The 19,138-nt window shown below is 41.5% G+C and overlaps 1 protein-coding gene across 1 annotated transcript in view; it reads right to left on the bottom strand.

The window, feature by feature from the left end:
* The window catches only part of atad2b (ATPase family AAA domain containing 2B), a gene marked incomplete at its 5' end in the record, with an annotated part of 132,203 nt that overhangs the window by 70,660 nt on the left and 42,405 nt on the right, over window positions 1-19,138 (bottom strand). The window contains 4 exons of the mRNA XM_080024571.1: window positions 1,738-1,860; window positions 5,925-6,084; window positions 7,688-7,884; window positions 10,133-10,268. Coding sequence (XP_079880697.1) covers window positions 1,738-1,860; window positions 5,925-6,084; window positions 7,688-7,884; window positions 10,133-10,268 — 616 coding nt within the window. The remainder of the gene's footprint in view (window positions 1-1,737; window positions 1,861-5,924; window positions 6,085-7,687; window positions 7,885-10,132; window positions 10,269-19,138) is intronic.

Raw genomic sequence — 19,138 nt, 5'->3', positions numbered from 1 at the left:
GCAAAACAGTGCTAGTATTAAATCAACTCAAACCCATTTTGGTCTCAAACTTTTGTTGACTAATTATATAGTGTTTCCCCATGAAACATTCCATTAGTGGGCAGGCCCTGTCTTTATTTTTCAATTTAAGTAGGCTATGAAAAGTAAGTGTAGCCTACCACACAATGAGTAATCTTTCACCTCGTGGAATGTAAAGCAATAATAAGGGGAAACAAAACACCACATTTTGTTAAACTTGTAATCACAATGTTATGTGACCAAGGCATCCACCATGGTCCGGTGAACACCAAAATACCACACGATGCCCGCAATTCTCCTTATTAAGATACAAACTCATTAAGGGGCACACAGGGGCGCATTTTATGGACAAGAGAACATAAAAAGGAAAGAATGCAAAGAAAGGAGGATAAAGCAGGGGCAAACTATCTGGATCCCAGCCACTCAGGAGGGCAATTTAGGCCGAGGTTCATTCCAAATTGACCATGGCCAAAAATGTATTTTGAATCAGAATTTTATTGCATTATGAATTTATTTTATTTTATTTTACTATGATGTGATAATTTCATTTTGATTCCAACAATAAAAAAGGTAAACAGTGTGTTTACATGGCAGCTTTTGATTACATTTTGTGGCCATTACTTACCAAAACAAAACCATTACATGTTCTACAAATCTGATTTACCTCTTTACTTAAATATAGCACTGCAGGCCGCATGCATGCGGAAAAAAAAATAAAATAAAGCACCACGGGGGAGCAAAGAAAATGAAAACAATCTAATATCTTAGCTAAATAACTGTTGCAAACTGGTGGCATTTGCATCACCACCAGAGCATTCTGCACTCTACCTATAACTGTGGAGGGAGGACAGATTATTCACCAAATTAACATTAATGAAGATTTATTTACACTCCATTATGGTCCAGGTAAGCCTTGATAGCCTGCAATACTGTGTAGACCACTGTTACTGTGGGCTATGTGACTGCTACATACGCTGGGGTGCTGTTACTTGTCAAATGAGTTTATTCTCAAGGAATCACGTTAGGCGGGGAACACAATACAGGATTATAAAGCCAATTTGGGGCCTAACACCCCCCCTTTGACAATCGTGAGCAAATCCAGATTTTTGGATGGTTCTAAAGATTATCTTGCTAGACTATCCTGTGGTGTGAGGTATTTTACAAGTGTCTTTTACTTCCCTTATGTGCTCGGAAGTCCCTCCTGGCGCCACGATTGCCAATTGTATCAAGTATAAAACATGTTCAATATTTATGATCCGATATCCTGTAGTGTAGGGGAAACCACGAGGATGCGTTTTTTTCATGTGGGGAAGACCGAAAGCCAAGTGGGAGCCAAGATGACTGAAAGGGAATAAGTCATAAACACAACAGCAGCCGTAGCTGCAAATGCCAACACTGTAAAGCATAAAATACCATGTACAGTCCATGTTCACACTGTCTCCATGACTTCGTCCATTATTTTTTCCTAATTTTCCCTTTTAGATTTTCTGTAAAAAAAATTGAAAAAATAAAAAATAAAAATAAATAAAAATAAAAATAAATGGCATCATAGCCCGTCGTCCACCATGCTTGTTTACTCTTAAGTCTTATTTGATTGTGCGATATATCCAGTTTTCAGAGTTGGTAATCCCGCGTAGACACACCTCAAAGATTAGGACTCCTCCATCAGCACTCACCAAAAGAGGAAAAATGTTTTATCAGAGTGTCGTATGTTCTTACCCTGATTCCTGCGGACCTCCTTGATCTCCTCACACATGCGGTCAAACTCAGGGTCCAGCTCGGAGGCAAACATGGCATGGGCAGTGTCCTTCAGGCTGCATGCTCGGTGCCTTATCACCTTGTCTAAGAAGGAAAACAAACAACTTTTCAAGATTATTACTGTACTTGAAATGAAAAATACAGTCAGTGATCTCACCATTATCATGGATAAACAGCCCTGTTGTCTGTGACAGGCCTTAAAAACTTCTAGAGCTGCTGCCAAATCCTCGGTTCTCATTCTGCTAGACTTATCAGCTGCTTTTGACACTGTCAATCACAGCATACTCCTGTCCATACTTTCAAGTATGGGCATAACGGGCAGTGCACTTTCCTGGTTCGAATCTTACCTTACTGGGCGCTCGTTCAGTGTGACATGGCGAGGCCAGCTGTCTGTGCCTCACAACCTCACCACAGGGGTGCCCCAAGGCTCGGTGCTGGGACCCCTCCTCTTTGCCATATACACCACCTCACTGGGCCCGATCATCCGCTCACATGGCTTTTCATATCACTGCTATGCGGATGATACTCAACTCTATCTGTCCTTCCCGCCGACGACCCCACTGTCTAGACGCGGATCTCGGACTGTCTCGCTGACATATCCACATGGATGAAGGATTATCATCTTCAACTAAATCTGGCGAAAACGGAACTGCTGGTCTTCCCGGCCAAACAAGGTATTTATCACAACATTGATATTAAAATCGACTCTCTATCTCTTGTTCCTACCAAGGCTGCAAGGAATCTTGGTGTCATTATTGATGACCAACTGACATTCTCGGACCATGTTGCCGCCGTCACCCGGTCCTGCCGCTTCGCACTACTCAACATCCGAAAAGTCAGGCCATACCTGACCCAATATGCCACTCAACTGCTGGTACAAACCTTGGTGATGTCCCGTCTCGACTACTGCAACGCCCTCTTAACAGGCTTGCCGGCCTGTGCGGTGAAGCCACTACAGATGATACAGAATGCGGCGGCGTGACTGGTGTTCAACCAGCCAAAGAGGGCACATGTCACGCCGCTGCTCATCGAGCTCCACTGGCTACCTGTAGCCGCCCGCATCAAGTTCAAGTCTCTTATGCTGGCCTACAGAGTGATTGCTGGGAATGCTCCCGCCTACTTAAATGCTCTTGTAAGAGCACATATTGCCCCCCGGGTGCTGCGCTTGTCAAATGAGCGTCGCCTGGCTCTGCCGGCCATACAGCCACGGCAATCCAGGCTATTCTCATTTGTAGTTCCACGTTGGTGGAACGAGCTGCCAAAAATGACCAGAGCAGGGACCTCCCTCTCTGTCTTTAAGAAGCACTTGAAGACCCAGCTCTTCAGTGAGTACCTCCTGTCCTAACCTACAATTACTTAGCACCACCTTGCAGTATTTATTGTTACACTAATGTTGTTGTTACACTAATCTCTGTTGCAATGTAGCTTGAATGTTATTCTCCCTTGTAAGTCGCTTTGGATAAAAGCGTCTGCTAAATGACTAAATGTAAATGTATAAAAATGTCTGGATCAACAATCAGTGTCTGCAAATATCCAAGAGGCTGTAAGAGTGTAATCTACTGTGCTCAAATCAGTCTGAAAAAAACAGTGTATTGTACAGTGGGATCCACCTGGGTCTTCAACTGTACCCCTTTCATGAGTTGCCGCTGGATGGTGAGATCCCAAACTGTCCCGTGTCTGTAGGTCAATTTGGGTTCTATCTCCACTATTCAAACATTTGTTTCAGTTCAATCTTTGATCAACTTCTCTCTTGTGGCCACATCCAAGTAAGTTAGCTACAGTGCCATGGGACTTTTTTCTCTTTATAATACTGCCCAGGGTGGACACAAGAACATCAAGGTCTCTTGTAGCCTTGAGAATGTCCATGCTTGTAAACCATGTTATGTCAGGACAATTCTCTGCTTTTCCTTTTCACTCGCTGGTCATCGTACGCACAGTGACGCAAACTTTTCTCCATTCAAACTGGCCGAATGAATGATTATTATATTGCAGAAAGCACTGACACACCAAAGGGGCACCACACCACTGCTTGAAATCCAGTTTCTTTCAACTTCTGAATGTTAACCCTAACCTGTGTGGAGGAGGAATGATGCCAAACTTAATGTTGCAGAGTTTAGATCCCCCTTCCCCCTGATCCCCCCCAAAATTATATAATTTTCACAATCTATTAACGTACGTCAATGCCAATATTCGACTATTCGGGGGCAGCACAGAGGAACGGTTGGGTACCGACCGACCCGGTATTAAATGGGCCCCGTTATTATCAAAGACCGTAGTATCGGTAAGCTCCAACATTACTGGTACTATTAACGGTATTGGAGAAATTAATAAAATGTATTTTCTATTGATTCAGGCTATATTACATTGTTTGCATCCCTAGAGATTAATCACAATCACCAAATTAACCATCTGACAGCCCTAACACACACACACACACACACACACACACACACACACACACACACACACACACACACACACACACACACACACACACACACACACACACACACCTTTTTCCCCTTCTATCCAGAATAACATCATTAAATCTCCTACTCTCCCACGAGCCTGCCTCCAAAGGGGAAATAAAAACACAGTTGAGGAGGCAGGCTAAAAGCACAAGCACTGTAAACAGGCAGTCTCTCATTACGGCAGGCAAAGACAGAGTGCTTCAGCCAGAGAGGGCCAGCAGGGTCACAATTTGCCGGCTTCACTTGCTTAATTGGAGAATGGACGCATAATTGCAGCATAGACAATTTACACGTGCATCTTTCTATATTTGTGTGTGAACATTTCAGCGACGGCAGAGGATGTTTGTGCGCGCGTGCCCATGTGTTTTGAAAGGAAAAAGGTCTGTTGAGAGGTGACAGGGGTCAGGTAGGATGCAGAGAACTTGCCAGCGGCCTTGTAAACCTTCCATAATCAGCCCTCCCTCCTCCTCCTCGCATTTGTTTAAATCTCCTTTTTTGGAGAGGGCGGGGAGATGTTAATTGAATAGGGAAGGATTTCGCGGATCTGTTAAATAGCAGAGCACAGAGAAATCATAAAAGTGATTATTCAAGATGGTCGGGCACCGTGACGGGGGCAGGGGGATACATGAATGTACATGGAGGAACTAAAGGCAGCACTTTGTGGGCTGGTGAAGAGTGTTCCCAGCAGTGTAACAGTGCCAGGCCGCCGCCGTCTTCCCAGTGCTGGAATCCCCTGGCCAGCAGTGGAAGTGCAGATCAGGGGCTTCATTACTCTCCTTTATTAAAGTGCCTAATTGCATTTTTCCCCCTTTAGTGCACCATTTGCAGACCCTGCAATCAAACAAACGGCCCATGACTTGATTCATCCATTTGGTGGGAAAGGGAGAAGGGGTAATGCTGGCTTGCCACATATACAATAAACAAGATAAAATAAAACAAGGCTCTTCAATTGAATGACCAAGGTCCAGGTGCCAATAAATAGCTGTTCGGTATTCAATTCACCAGAAGCAATTCACAAGCTTCAGTTCTTCCCATTTTACATGATAATATTCAGCGGCGATTCATTATTCATAAACGGTGAATGAATCCACATGTAAGCCCATCCTTACACAGAGGCTACTCACCGCTGTGAAAACAGCGCAGCATATTTAAATAATGCATGCAGTTCTAATAGATTTGAAAGCACTTTTCATACTCAACAATTCTCTGTTTGCGCGTACCTGTGTGTGGCAGCACTCACTATCAGCTCACATTTGGCTGTGAGGAGGTGCAGTGGGGATGAGGTAAAAAATCAGTTCAAATTGTGAGGAGAAGAGGCAGAATTAAACTTTCATAAATATGCAGTCTTCCTGAGATACAGAACATGAATTAGTCTGTAGTGTGTGTTGGGTAGGGCACTTTATTTCATTTGAATTCCCAACTTGAAGGAAAACCAATTTGAAGTTCTGTAATTCTGCTGCCTCAGAGCACTTTCCTAAGTTATTATGCATTACTTGCTTAAGTGTTTAATGTAATTATTATTAATGTGCACAATGAAGGCCTAATGCAACATCAACAAAAAAAATGTCCTGCTGTATTGTTGGCGTGGTGGTCCGTGTGTTTTATAAAACTAACCATGGCCGTGTCTATGCTATGTGTTTATCTCGTGAGTGTCTCTCTAATGATCTTCCTCCTCACCTCCGGGATCTTTGTCTGGGTTGTATTCTAGTGCATTACTGCTGATGAGGTCGATGTCCACCAGGAAGTCCTTGGCAGTCAGGTACTGGTGGGTGTCGATCTTCATCATGATGGTGGACAGATCCATGGGCTGCCGAATGACCTCCAGGTAATCTGACACCTGAAAACACACGGGGTCATGTTAAATATCTGTCTATGGGGAAAGATCAATCTGAAGAACTGGCTTTAGAAACATCAACGGCTTGTAAGTGTACAACTGGGTGCATCGCAAAGCACTTTAAATGAGCATGGAGGGGGTGAGGATTCCCAATTCCATGAGAAGCAGTCACTTTGGGAACTGTATTATTTCACTTTGTGACGCAGTCTCAATGCTCTGCACTGATATATGTGACGCACCGCGTACTTTAGGGTCATTTGGCAGCTTTTGAGATTTTTTTTTTCCACATCATTTGAAAGTGGAGAATCAAGAGCTTCCAAACAAGGTGTCACTCGTGCAAATCAAGCGAATATTTTTAAAGCTATGACTTGTTAATGACAAGGGTGTGGCAAACCGTATTTCTGAGATAATCACCTCCAAAGTTTACCCCACACCAGGTTCATTCAGCCAGCTCCCAGAAATGCAAATGGTTTGGGCGGACAAACAAAGCCTCATGGCTACTTAACATACTGCTGAATGGGCCAATCATGAACAGCTCAACAACACAACTAATTTTGTTTTTAAAAAAGCTTTTACTTAACAGTAAGAATATACATGTTTTATAAAAGTGGAATTATTTTTAAGTTTAAAAGTACGGACAACACAACAAAATGTAGAGTCTATCAATATAATGAGTCTCAGAAAATCTGAAATCTGAAAATCTGTCACCAACCTGAACAGACTTCATCACGTCATCAACTTCTTCCGTTGTAACAACAATGGACATATCGTCGGTCTCTTGAAAATATTCCGTTTCATCATCACATTAAGTTTGAAATCCACTGTTTGAAATGTTCTAAGTCTGGAGTTATATCAGATTCAGCGTCGCTGTCAGAGAACTGACTATCATCGCAGAAAATGAAGTCCAGCACGCGCTGCTTACACTGACTTGGATCTATCGCACGGGTCAGATTAAGGTCCGAAATATAATTCAGAGCTTCTGCCACTTGCTTCACATAATCCATAATGATACGGAGAAGACAAGTGAAACCGAAACACCCCCGCGCTGCGCTTTAACCATCTGTTTATGGAAGTAACGTAGGTGCGTGATGCGAAGGGTTTTTCTTCTTCGCCGTTTCACAACAGTGGCTCCATGTGTGTAAGAGTAGTACGATTTAAAGGCTGAATTCTATCAAAACGGTTTCACATTGTAACTTCACATCACATGGAATATGGAGGAATGAGCTTCACCTAGACGCTCGTTTTAAAGGAAACCATCGATCGGCGTTATTCAGCGCTGTTCCACGTCTCGTAAGTGAACTGCGTTTCCACATTTAACAGGAATATTTAACTGTACGGTTTAACATTTTCTACTATTTATAAATCAAACTCGGTTTTGATAATAGATTGAGATATAAAAAAAAAAAAAAACCACAAGGAAACACAAATTTGGAAAAATCAAATTTTCCATCTGACAGCCCTAACACACACACACACACACGCACACGCCCTTCTGCCACTGGGTACATTTGATCAAAAAATATATATTTTTTGCTATTCTTTTTTCTTTTCATAATTATTAGAAGAAGTCACTTTTTCGCAGAGTCACCGCTGGTTCCTGCTTTACCTCCTCAATGTCAACTGGCTTGCTGAATATGCTGAATCGCTTGTCGGTGGCCAGACGCTTGGTCACATCCCTGAGAAAGAGGCGCAGTTCCCGAAGTGTGTTCTCTTCCTGTTCAGCCAGTCGGTGCTGCTCCTCTGCTGACAGCACCCTTGGGCCCGAAGCTTCTGCCACCGGCAAAACCTCCTCACATCGCTCTGCTGCGCAAAAGTTGGGAAAGAGGTGGAAGATAAATAGACGGAGGCTCAGGCGAACCATGTACAACTTTTCAAAACAGCCTACAGCTAAGGTCAGGACCTCCTCACACCTGGAGGAGGCGTGTGTCCGGGTCTCTGAGAGCCTAACACAAAGGCTTCTCGGGGTGGAATCACACAACGCTACCCAACAGAAAACAAAGATATGTGTACAAGTTGCATTGCTAAGGATAAAAGGCCTAGTGTTTCCAGGCATAACCCCTGACCTCAACGTGTTCCCCCGCCACCATTCACTTTTTGTCTGAGCTATAAACTTTTGATTTTTTACTTTTTTTTTTTTCCCTCTCCCATCCCAGAAAAAAATAAGCAAAACAAAAAATAAATAATAAAAACTGCAGCCAACTCCTCATAAACACAAACATTTTGAAATACACTGAGGGATAGCCCTTGGCCAATGACAGTGTGATAAAGCAAGGCAAGCAGATCTCCTCTCCTCCTTTCCTCCCTGGGCACGAGCCCTAGCCCCAGGCATCTGCCAGCATCGTTAGGAAGGCTCAAAGGCACCATCGGCCGCTGCGCCCGCTTGCAGCCATGCGGACCCTGATTCTAATTATGGCTAATAGCGGCCGGCGCCTCTCATCACACTTCCTATCCCTGCTTTTCTGCCTGCGTCTCTGCTGGAAGTCGGACTGCTGTCTTATTAAGGGCAGGAACCTCTAAAGAGGAGTGTGTGTGTGCGCGCATCAATGGAAAAACGGGTGAATGTTCGCTAGTCACCATTTCCTTTTAAAAGCAGACCGTCATTTAGAGGCTGGGGTGAACAGTTCTCTCACACTGAGCTGGAACGGATGGCTTGGGAGGCTCGGGGGAATTGGGAGACAGCGGGAGGGAAGTGGAGGCCAGTAAGTGAGGTAGTTGGGGGGAAAGTTTTGATTAGGGCAGGGGTGGAGAACTCCAGGAGGGTTGGGTTTCATACTGAGCCAATCCTACGCTTTTCTAAGCAGCGCATCTTTGACTGGTAATGGAAGTTTCCACGCTCAACCTGGAGTAAAATTAAACCACAGCTGAATAAGACCACATCCACCTCTGCACTGCAGAGACAAAAATTGAAGAGGAAAATATATTCAGGAAATGGGGTGAAAAGATATTACGTGATAAGATATACCTATAATTACTTTTTTTTTTTGAATAAGACCTTTCTCACTGCACTAAAAACCCCATAGCACCGCTAACAATCTGCATTTTTCACCAATGGGAAAGGAAAAACCCAGGTTTTAATCGGCTCCGCCTCCTATCGGCTCTGATGTGAGCAGGATACCCGGGTCGACCCGCTAATTTTGGCCCCTTTACCTGCGCGACGCGATGCGATGCGTGTTGAAATTTTGGACGCTGCCGCATAAATAGACAGGAATATCCGTGTATCATTCGATCAATTCATATCCATTTAGAATCCAAAATCAGAAGTTATTGACCTTTTTTCCACATGGGAGACCATGAAATGTAGTGTGTGTGGGGAAAACCTGGGTTAAAAAAATAAAAATAAAAATAAAATAAAAAAAACTTGGCTCAACCCGCTGATTTTGGTGTAGAGGCAATATAAGATCTATTTCCTAAATTTATATTTTCTCATCGATAGTTGAATATTATACCAGCTAAATCTTGAACACACAAGTCTAAATCTGTCGATCTATCTTAAAAAAAAAATAATAATAAAATTTAATAAAAATAAAAAAATGCTTATTTTCAAGAATTCAGTTCAGGTGAGCCAGCCCAAAATTAAGCTGAATGAAAAAGCAATTAACTTTAACTGCTGGCCTCCTACAGGATAACTGTTGCAGTACAAGAGCTTTTCTGAGGAAGAAAATGAACCACATGAAGATTGAACAACAAAAAAAATAAGAAAAAAATTCCCTGAGTGAGAGCTGTACACCCACCATTCCAATAAGGGAGCATCTGCTCTGTTAGTGATTGATAATCAAGATTGAGGTAGGTAGAGAGACACTTGAACACCTGCTATCGCTTCCTTCTGGTGCAAATTTGGTATTTCCCGGGACAGGGATTTGATGTTTATCCGTGACGTCATCACGGATTCCCTCGGTAATAGGCATTATTACTTAATAAATCATAAATTCATCAAAATATGGACTTAAATATTTTTTTTTGTATCAGCGTCATACTTCAACAGCAATTTCATCAGACTGGGCTGCTTAAGTACCAGTTATTAGCCTGTGTCTGTGTGTGTGTTTTCTGGTACCTGCACTCTTGGGGCGTGGTGGTGCTCGAACAGCCTGCACTAAGAGTAGATGGGAGAAGAAGTTTCTCCTCTCCTCTTCTGCTGGGGAAGCCAACGTCACCACCTCACCATAAGACCTCTGGAACATACTTCTCACCTACATGAATAAAACAGCAGCAAGTCAATCATCCAGTGTGACCAGTGTCAGTAAATCAATAGGAATACTAAAGCCCCTTTCCCGGATGGAATACAAAACAGAAGTCATGGAGTCCTTTCGCACATTAGATGACTTTTACGGATACAGTACTTAATGGATTACAGTAAGTATGTTATGCCTCGTGTAGATGCGATCGTCTGGACAATCCTTCGACAAGGGACACAATCGGAATCTGTTTCTTTATTTTCGATGGCTCTCTGGAGACCAGCTTTTCAGTTTCCATCCCCCAGTTTCCCCGCCCCTCCCGGACGGACTCTGTTCCGTACGCTGACGGAGTGGGTCCAGAGGCCCGCCCCAATATGCAATAATCCTAACTCAATGTATTAAATTAGTGCGATCATTTTCAACCTGTCCCACACTCTCAGCTTCCGGAGCAGGAACGTTCTCCACCCGTTCTACCTCTCCCTGTCTGCTCGTTCCCTCTCCGGTTGCAGCCGGTACGGGCAAGCAAAGCGCTTGTGCCGATGCCACCACACCACATCCATTACTAAAAAACACATCAAGGGTCTGGCTGCCACTATCTAGACTGGAAGGGCTAAACGAAAGCTGAACACACTGCAACATAAGAAAACACCTGCAAATAGTGAGCTCGGATCTCAGCCACATATAGGACTGACTTCGCCTCCCCCCATCGCAAAAACAAATTATTTTTCAAATATTTGTATGAAATTAATATTTGGAAAAACCTACTTTTTGTTCTTTACCGGGACTACTTTACATGCTTGTCCTGGCAATGTTACTGCTTTGGATTTAGCGCCACCGGTACTTTATGGAAATGTTACTGTTTCCATTCCCACACACTTCCATTCACGGGCAAACCGGTATTCTCCCGGAAATTATACTTGGTTGAGAGTTGGGAGATTTTTGCAACGACTTTTACAGAAAATCCACACCGGCTCCTTTTCCCACATTACGCCAATATGGAACATTGCTCGTGGATTTACGGCTTTCATTGCAAGTGGATGCTGCAGCAATAGTAGAAATTAAATGACAATGAACTAATAAATAACACATGACATTGAATTCATAAATAATACATTAAATTATCAACATGAGTAGTGAAACATGCTTCCATTCATTTCATTTTTGCAAGGCAAAAACAACCATCACAACAACAAGGCAATAACAAGTGCAATCAGTGAGGTGTGACAATCAGTCAACACCAGTAAACCACAAGATCAGTCAGTAAAGCAATCAACTGCACAATCAGTGGAAACAAAATCACAATGACAGAAAAAAAGTCAATTATGTAAAGGAATAGTCAACAACAACAGGTCAGAGAATTTCCAGACTGGCTCATCGCATACAATATATCTAATACATTTGCAATCCTTATCACAGTCAAAGTTAGGTGTTATTCTCGGCCCATTTTTTTATATTAGTAAGCGCCTCTAACATTCTGAATTTTTTTTTATTAAAATATATATATTTTTTTTTTTTAACATTGATTGACTCATAGATCAATGCTATTGGCGATATATGATTTTATTTGGGGCGCACGCATAGAACGTAATGTGGCAAATGCGGTCCCACCATTCCAGAAGTGCAGGATTTATTATTTACAAGTAAAGTATTTACACAAAAACATCCAGTTTTCACTAAATTAAGTCCCAAAGCAACGGGGAGGAAAAAAAAAAACTGCATCTACACTTTCGGGACAGTGGGGACGCACAGGTTTTTTTGGAACAGTTCGGAGAGGGACCGTCCCTTAACTCAGTTGTGTTTAAAAATTTGGTTTCATACATGTAGGAAACAAACAAAAGTAAATAGATGTAAAATAAAATCATGGGCACGTGAGCCAGTGCACACCGGTCTGGAGGACAAACGAAAAATTATCCGCTCCAGTTCTCTAAGTTAGGTTTACGTTTTTTATTTTCCATACAAGAAACTACGAAAACAATCAAAAAAATAAAGATCTTTCTCAATCAGATTATATATTGCTATATTATAATGACAAGATTTGCATATAGAGCACCAGGTATGTGTGATGGGGGTGGGTGCCCCATGGACTTCATGGTGGCGCGCTTTTTTTTTTTAAGTATTAATGGGTATAGAGGTAGCGGATTGTCTGGGTAAAATATGTTTATCAGGAACACCTCATGCACCTTGGCACACCTGCGATGTGTGTACAGCGGCTCTGCTGTGCTGCTCCGTTTGCCCAGAGCGGAAAAATGCATAGAACCGGAGTTGGGGGTCCATGTGCCTTTCCTTTTTTCTTGAGCACCCTCCCCTCAAAGTCTCTGTAGTCTCAATGACAGATATACCATCCCCAGAAAGTGTTTTCCCTTAATGTGTTTGACTTAGACCAAAAATGTGGGGGTGGACGCCTCAAGCTCTGGCTATTTATCACTACGTCCACAAAAGTAACCAACAGCTGCTTTCTCGGAAAGCATTTTGCATGTATTACTGTACCCATCTTCTAGCTTTGTGAGAGACTTATTTAACGTTACCAAGCCTAGTCAGAAATTAAATAAATCGTTCCCTCGTATTTTTTTTTTTTCTTTAGGTAGATGACTACTTTCCAGTCATTATTCCAAGAGTGCCTTCTCTTCAAACAAACTGCTGCAGGGCTCGGAGATAATCAGCTTAAGGCCAACACCATCATTCAGAGCCACATGCTGCTTTCCAATGCACATCTCAGCTTGATTGCCATGTGCACCAGCTTAAATGTCCTCCCCTTAGGACAGTGTAATTTGTATTAGAATGTGTTCTGTGCCCTATATCCAGGAAAGAGTAAATGCTTTTCCTAAACTCTAATCTACTAAGAAACAACTATCAGGAAAATGTTGTATTGGCCACCTTGTATGTGTTTCATTAAAAAACAAAACCAAAAAAACACTCGTTTTTAAAAGGAAGCTAGCACGTTGCAGATATTATGATTAAATCCAGTTCACTTGCAGCTCCAGAGTATGGGTCTGAATCGTGTCAATTTTATTTCAGTTCCAAAAGTTTAAAAAGTTGGTGAAATGTCTCTGATGGACATGCAGTGTTTAATCCGTTTGAAAGGAACCGTGTTGTTGGGAACCTCAACACGGAGTCATTTCCTTCCACAGAGACATTGTGAGGCAGGATTTTGTGGACTTGCATTTATTTGCGGGCAGGACTCAGACAGACAGCCACCTTCCAACCTTTAGAATAAAGTAATAACACACAACAAGTGTATCGCTCTCGTAGTGATCTTTCCGTCACCGTCATCCCCCTCCAGCCATGTGCAGACAGGGCTCCTACATTACCCACAATGCGATGTCTTAAAGCGAGAGGCTCTGTCACTACTGGACCTTCTTGGAATAGTTGTTGTTAGAAAGACAACAAAAAAGACAACAAAAAAATACAACAGATATTAGTTTTTTTAAAGTGCCATGTTAAATTAATATTTAATTATTTAAATTGTTTTTTCCCCAGATTTTTTTTTTTTTTTTCAAGGAGATGTTTTTGTTGAGTTTAGAAGAACCTATTCATCTATTCATATGATATATAATGGTGTATTGTTTAATACATTATGGAGAATTAATATCCTATGTCATAAATCACAATATTTTTTATGTTGTGTTGTAAAGGGCTAGGGTTAGGGGCCTAAAAAGCTATGAGTTAGATATTTCTACATTTTATAGTGCTTACGTTTGTTATCAAAGTTTATTTTAATGTACATTTAGCAATTTAAACTTATCAGCCCTGCAAGTTTGTTCCCTGACAGATAATGACAGGTAGTCTAGTAGGGGAGTGGTTAGGGGTGGAGTTAACAAGCTATTGTTCCCACCCATTACCTGCCTCTTAAAAGTGAAAAACTTCATGATCCTTGAGAGACATTTTCTCTCCAAGAGGAGTTTAGGTGCGGCAATCGGGGCGCACGGAGAGTCGTGTTCAGGTCCGTGTCCGGACGTTCCCAACATACAAAATCATATAAATGATACCCCTTATTTATAATTCCCCTTTGAAATGTTATCTCTGTGCATTTTGTTAGCTTATATCTGTTTTATCCTGTTATTGGAATGCACACTGACTGCAAAATAGACAAAGACAGACAGACAAAAAATACTGCTCGACTTGAAGAATCTCAGTTGACTGACTGGTTTCCGACGAATGATTCGGCTAGTGGACTTTCAGGGGGCAGCCCAAGATAGTGCCTCAGAAGAATTAGAACCTCCCCCCATCCCCCCAGTAAACTCCACCCACAGCTGGAGAAATGACACGGGAACTGTCCGTGACAAAACCGCAGATGTGGGAAATCAAAGTATTTAAAAAAATAATTGTTTCTTTCTCAAAAAAAATAAAAAGGTGTATGCAGTAGGGAAGTTAAAATGTGTAGACTAATCGACCGACTGTCAACGGTGTTGACGGTAAAAAATTCTATTGAAAAAAATAATAATAATAATAATAATTGTTTTACCCCCGCAAATAGTCGAATAATCGCATTGAACAGCTGAAACCGATTAGACTGACAGAATTCTAAGTCGGGTACAGTGTAACCCACATTAAAATATACCTGTAAGATAAGTAATATTAAGGAGTCATAATCACTCTTAGTGATAAATAGTTGGTTTTAATGTTGTGGCTGATCGGTGTATATTATATATGTGGTGTGTTTCTTAAGCCAATAGGTCTACGTCAGAATCGTAAAAAAACACGTACAAAAAAAACAACGACTAATCCCTAACATCCGTAATATGTGGTCGGTTAACTGTAGGCTGTGCCATGCGAATCCGTGCCTAACTGGATTGCTTATTTCTTGCCTCAAATTTGTTCAGAAACAGATTTTGGTGGACTGCTAAGCTGAAATAAGTGAAAGTTTACATACTTTATAAAACAGGCCCACAAAACTGGGGCAAACCATTCAAGAGAGGGCTTGGGGAGCAGCAGCTCATTTAAATTTAAAGTGACACACATACTGAAACAGCTGGTCAGGAACAGGAGGGTTATAGAGGCATGTTAAAATGGCCACAATGCATAATCTGAGTGTTATTTTCAGAAAAAAAAGGCCATGTTTTTGGGACTTCAGAGACCTATAGTACCTGTTGAAAAGGAGCATAATAGACAGTATAGTGTATGCAGAGTACAACCTCAATGACAATTATGTTCCCGAGGAAAGAACCAGTGCAAAATAGTAGACACTACAGATAAACTTAGAAGATTAAGTTTCAAGAGTTTGAGAAAAGTTGTCTACTTTTGCCTTTGGGAATCCTGCCGTGCCAGCTATTGATGCTTCAAACTTCTGCTCAGGAAAAGAAAAGCCCCCGGGGCTCAGTGTTTTCTATGCTTGTGTCTAACACCTGTGGACAATCAGTATGCAACTTGTATGTGTGAAACCTTGAAAATTTGATTTGCAGTCCCTGCTGTGTTGTAGATTCCCAACAGGCAGTTCCATCACTCAATATTCTGATATGATGAAAACATGCTCAATCTCACATGAAAGATAAGTGGGAAAACAACACAACAAAGCACTGTTCTGCAAAGACAGTCAATATGCGTTTCTATATCGACCCTTTGTACTTGTCAGTCTGAATGTTTGTGTATGTGTGTATGAGGGAGTGTGAGTATATGTGTGTATGCATGTGCGAAAGCAAAGGAGCGGCTTAGCTGGACTTACAGGGAGGGAGGGGGGTCGTTCCAGTCTACTAACCTGCCAAAGCAATGTATGCCCATCTGCCACCAGGCCGCACCACCATATCCAAAGTTAGCAGACCTTTAAGTAGCTTGTCTTGCACTTCACTTTTTGACAGCGCGCTGATTATGCTTAACCGATGCTGCTGTTTAGTCACAAGCCAAACTGGAAGTACATAACTGTCAGAACTTTGTCCTGGAGGTTTTGCCTCAGAGGTTTGACAGTAGGGATCCCACAGTGAGGAATTTTTCCACCCGTTAATAAAGTCACGACAACACCTTACCTCTTACCTTTCTTAACGTCAACATTGCTGCAGGACTTTTATAAAACCGTCAATGTTGGGTTCGCCAATTACTGTAAGGAATTCCATTTTATTCTATACACAGCTAATGGCTAGCTGGGTGCTAGAGTTTCTTAATAACCCTCATTAAGTCAAGGGGCCAACAGAAGTGCTGTATGCATCGAGAATTTCAAGGTATACCAATGAGACTGATGCATGTAGTAATTAACGAAAGAAGATGTCCACACCATTCTGAAAGCAGTAGTTTCATGTAACACTGCCAAGTCAAGCCCTCGTCATAAATTAATATTTTATAACTAAATTACAATTGTTGCACTGGATTATCATGGTCTATAATTTCAGTGACTTTGACCACATTTTGAACGATTGATAAATGAGGCTTGAATATCACAAGACTGAAACAAACATTTTTTGTTCTATTTTCTTACCCTCCGTGGTCAGTACATTGAGCTAAATTCCGGCATACATTTCCAGTCAGGCTGAGAGGGATTAAAAGTTCCCAGTTCATTCTATGATGGGAGCTTGAGGTTCCTCCATACGGAGGCGCCTTGCTGGCCAATCAACCACATTCCACTTTATACCATCTTCTCCCTATCTGCTTTTCGTATAGATTCATTCTCTTTTACTACACATTTGTTCTCCTTCACCCTTCCCTGCATCTCCTTCTGGTTCGTCCATCTCTGTCCTCTCTGTGGAGTCGGTAGACTTTCCTCGGCAGAGGAGGGGAACGGAGGAGGCAAAGACCAAGATGAGAAGAGCAAGAGAAGGGAGGGAGTCTCTCTACCACAGTGTATGTAGCACACAGCGTGAAACAATTGAATTCTATTCAGATCAAGGCCGCAGTAAGAGTCAATAGATGGAGAGCTAGTGGAGATCAGGAAGGGTGGGTAGTTGGAGAAATTGATGAATGGAAGAAGGGTGGGGGAAGGGAGCAAAATGTAGTTGGCATACGACGGAGAAGGATGTTTTGTCTGGCGAGCAATCAGTGGAGCACAGTAGCATACCATCAATGCCAGACAGGCCCCCTGTTCAGCTATAGTATTAAATCTTGTGGAATGGAGTCAATACTTAAAAGGATAATTGTTTGTATTTTTTTTTTCAAACAATATCCCATTATAAACATTTTTTGCATGAACTTACATTGCGCACAATGTATTTTCATGGATTACCGCACAATTGAGGTAGATTGATTTGCCATTAACCACACCTTGTGCCATACAATTATATTCAATACAGCCCCAATGGGGCAAGCCATTTAATTTGTGAGAAACCATTGTAAATGCCCATTCAGAAAACAAAGTTCTCGGTCGAGTGGACAACATTTATTTTGTAATCATTAGCTCAACATAAAATCTGCTGAAAATGTATTTACCACACTGTCTATGGTATTTAAAAGAAATTTTTCAACCCAGATCTTATTAAAAAGACATTGTCATTTATAAAATGTTCATAGAACGCACTCACTGAACGCTTTAATAATGAGAAACTTGCTGATCCTGCTGCAGCTTCCGACTGTGCTAAAATGCAGTGAAACAGGTATTTTTAAGAAGAAAAAAATGTTCAATCTTCCTTTAGACGACGGGAAGCTCACAATATTGTCAGATAATCTTTATATGATATGTCACGCGGCTGAAGATCCACCTCTTCAACCAGGCCTTCGGATTCTAAGCAAACTTTTGTTGTCTGTGGGTTGCTTGAAAGGTGCTTATAATTTTGATTAATATTATTATTATTATACAAAGAAAAACAAAACAGCAAACCATGAATTTAATCAGGTTGTTCAAGGTCTTATCGACTCCTTTGCACTTCTGCAAAGCAGCTTTTCCATTGCTAATGTAGAAGAAAGACAATCTGTTTAAGATTTAGTACACAAACTGAGTGGTCAAAAATCAACTGAAGACACTTTTGACCACAGTGTCAGATCCCTGTTTTCTTAAAGGAGATTTATAATAAATGAGCAGGATTAAATCGTCTGACCCATTGAACCTTGCCGAAAAGGTAAAGCAAAGTTTTAAATCTCTCACTTGTCCTGCAATGAAGATAAGAGCTGTGCAACTATTGTTCATGCAAAACAATGGGTTAATAGGTTTTGGTCGAAAAAAAAAAAAAAATTTAAAATACACAAATGCATTTCTCATTCAGTTATTCACATGTCTAATCAGTCATCTTACTCTCCGTCTCATGTTGATTTTCTTTAAAATACTCTCCTTGGAGAATCAATTGAGTTGACAGTGAGACACTGTTCAATTAAGCCTCTTAGAAATCGGCCAAGATGAAAAACATTGCTGAATCCTATTTGCCTAAAGTGGATACACTGCACTCTCAGAAACCAGAAGGGTTTTGTTTTCATTCACATCCTCAAGAACACACAACAAAGGTCCTACGAAGGCAAAATCCTGCAGAAAACATTGTTACACAGCGAAGGACATGAAAGGGCAGCAAACGATTATCAATTCTCCCGCTATTCTCCTGGTCATTGCGTAATGCTTTCTTTTAGGAAACAAAATGGTTTACCAGCACTAATAGAAAATGGCTTGAGGTCATGCTAGACTGCTATAGAAGGTTTCGGCTGTTTGAAGGTGGTACTCACTCACCTGTGCGTTCGGCACACTCAGACTCATCTACAGCGAGAGCTCAGCTCTAAGATTCAACTCTGCATGCAGAGGTCCTGCTGTCACACAAGGGCAGCGTTCCTGTCATGTCCAGTCAAGGTCAATCCAACGATTGTTGAAATGGACATTGATGAACCTCCACATAATATTTAAAGACTTGACTGTTAAGATAATGGTTTAAATGTGAATATTTAATTTCTGATGTATATTGCTGACAATAAAAATGAGAATCTTTACCCATTTAACAGTGATAATTTGACTTGAAGCTGAAATCTGACTAGAATATACACACTAATTC

The sequence above is a fragment of the Zeus faber genome (genome assembly GCF_960531495.2).
Source record: "Zeus faber genome assembly, chromosome: 2".
NCBI classification, from domain to species: domain Eukaryota; kingdom Metazoa; phylum Chordata; class Actinopteri; order Zeiformes; family Zeidae; genus Zeus; species Zeus faber.
The sequence above is the reverse complement of the archived record's forward strand: the minus strand, read 5'-3'. Positions and strand labels throughout refer to the sequence as shown.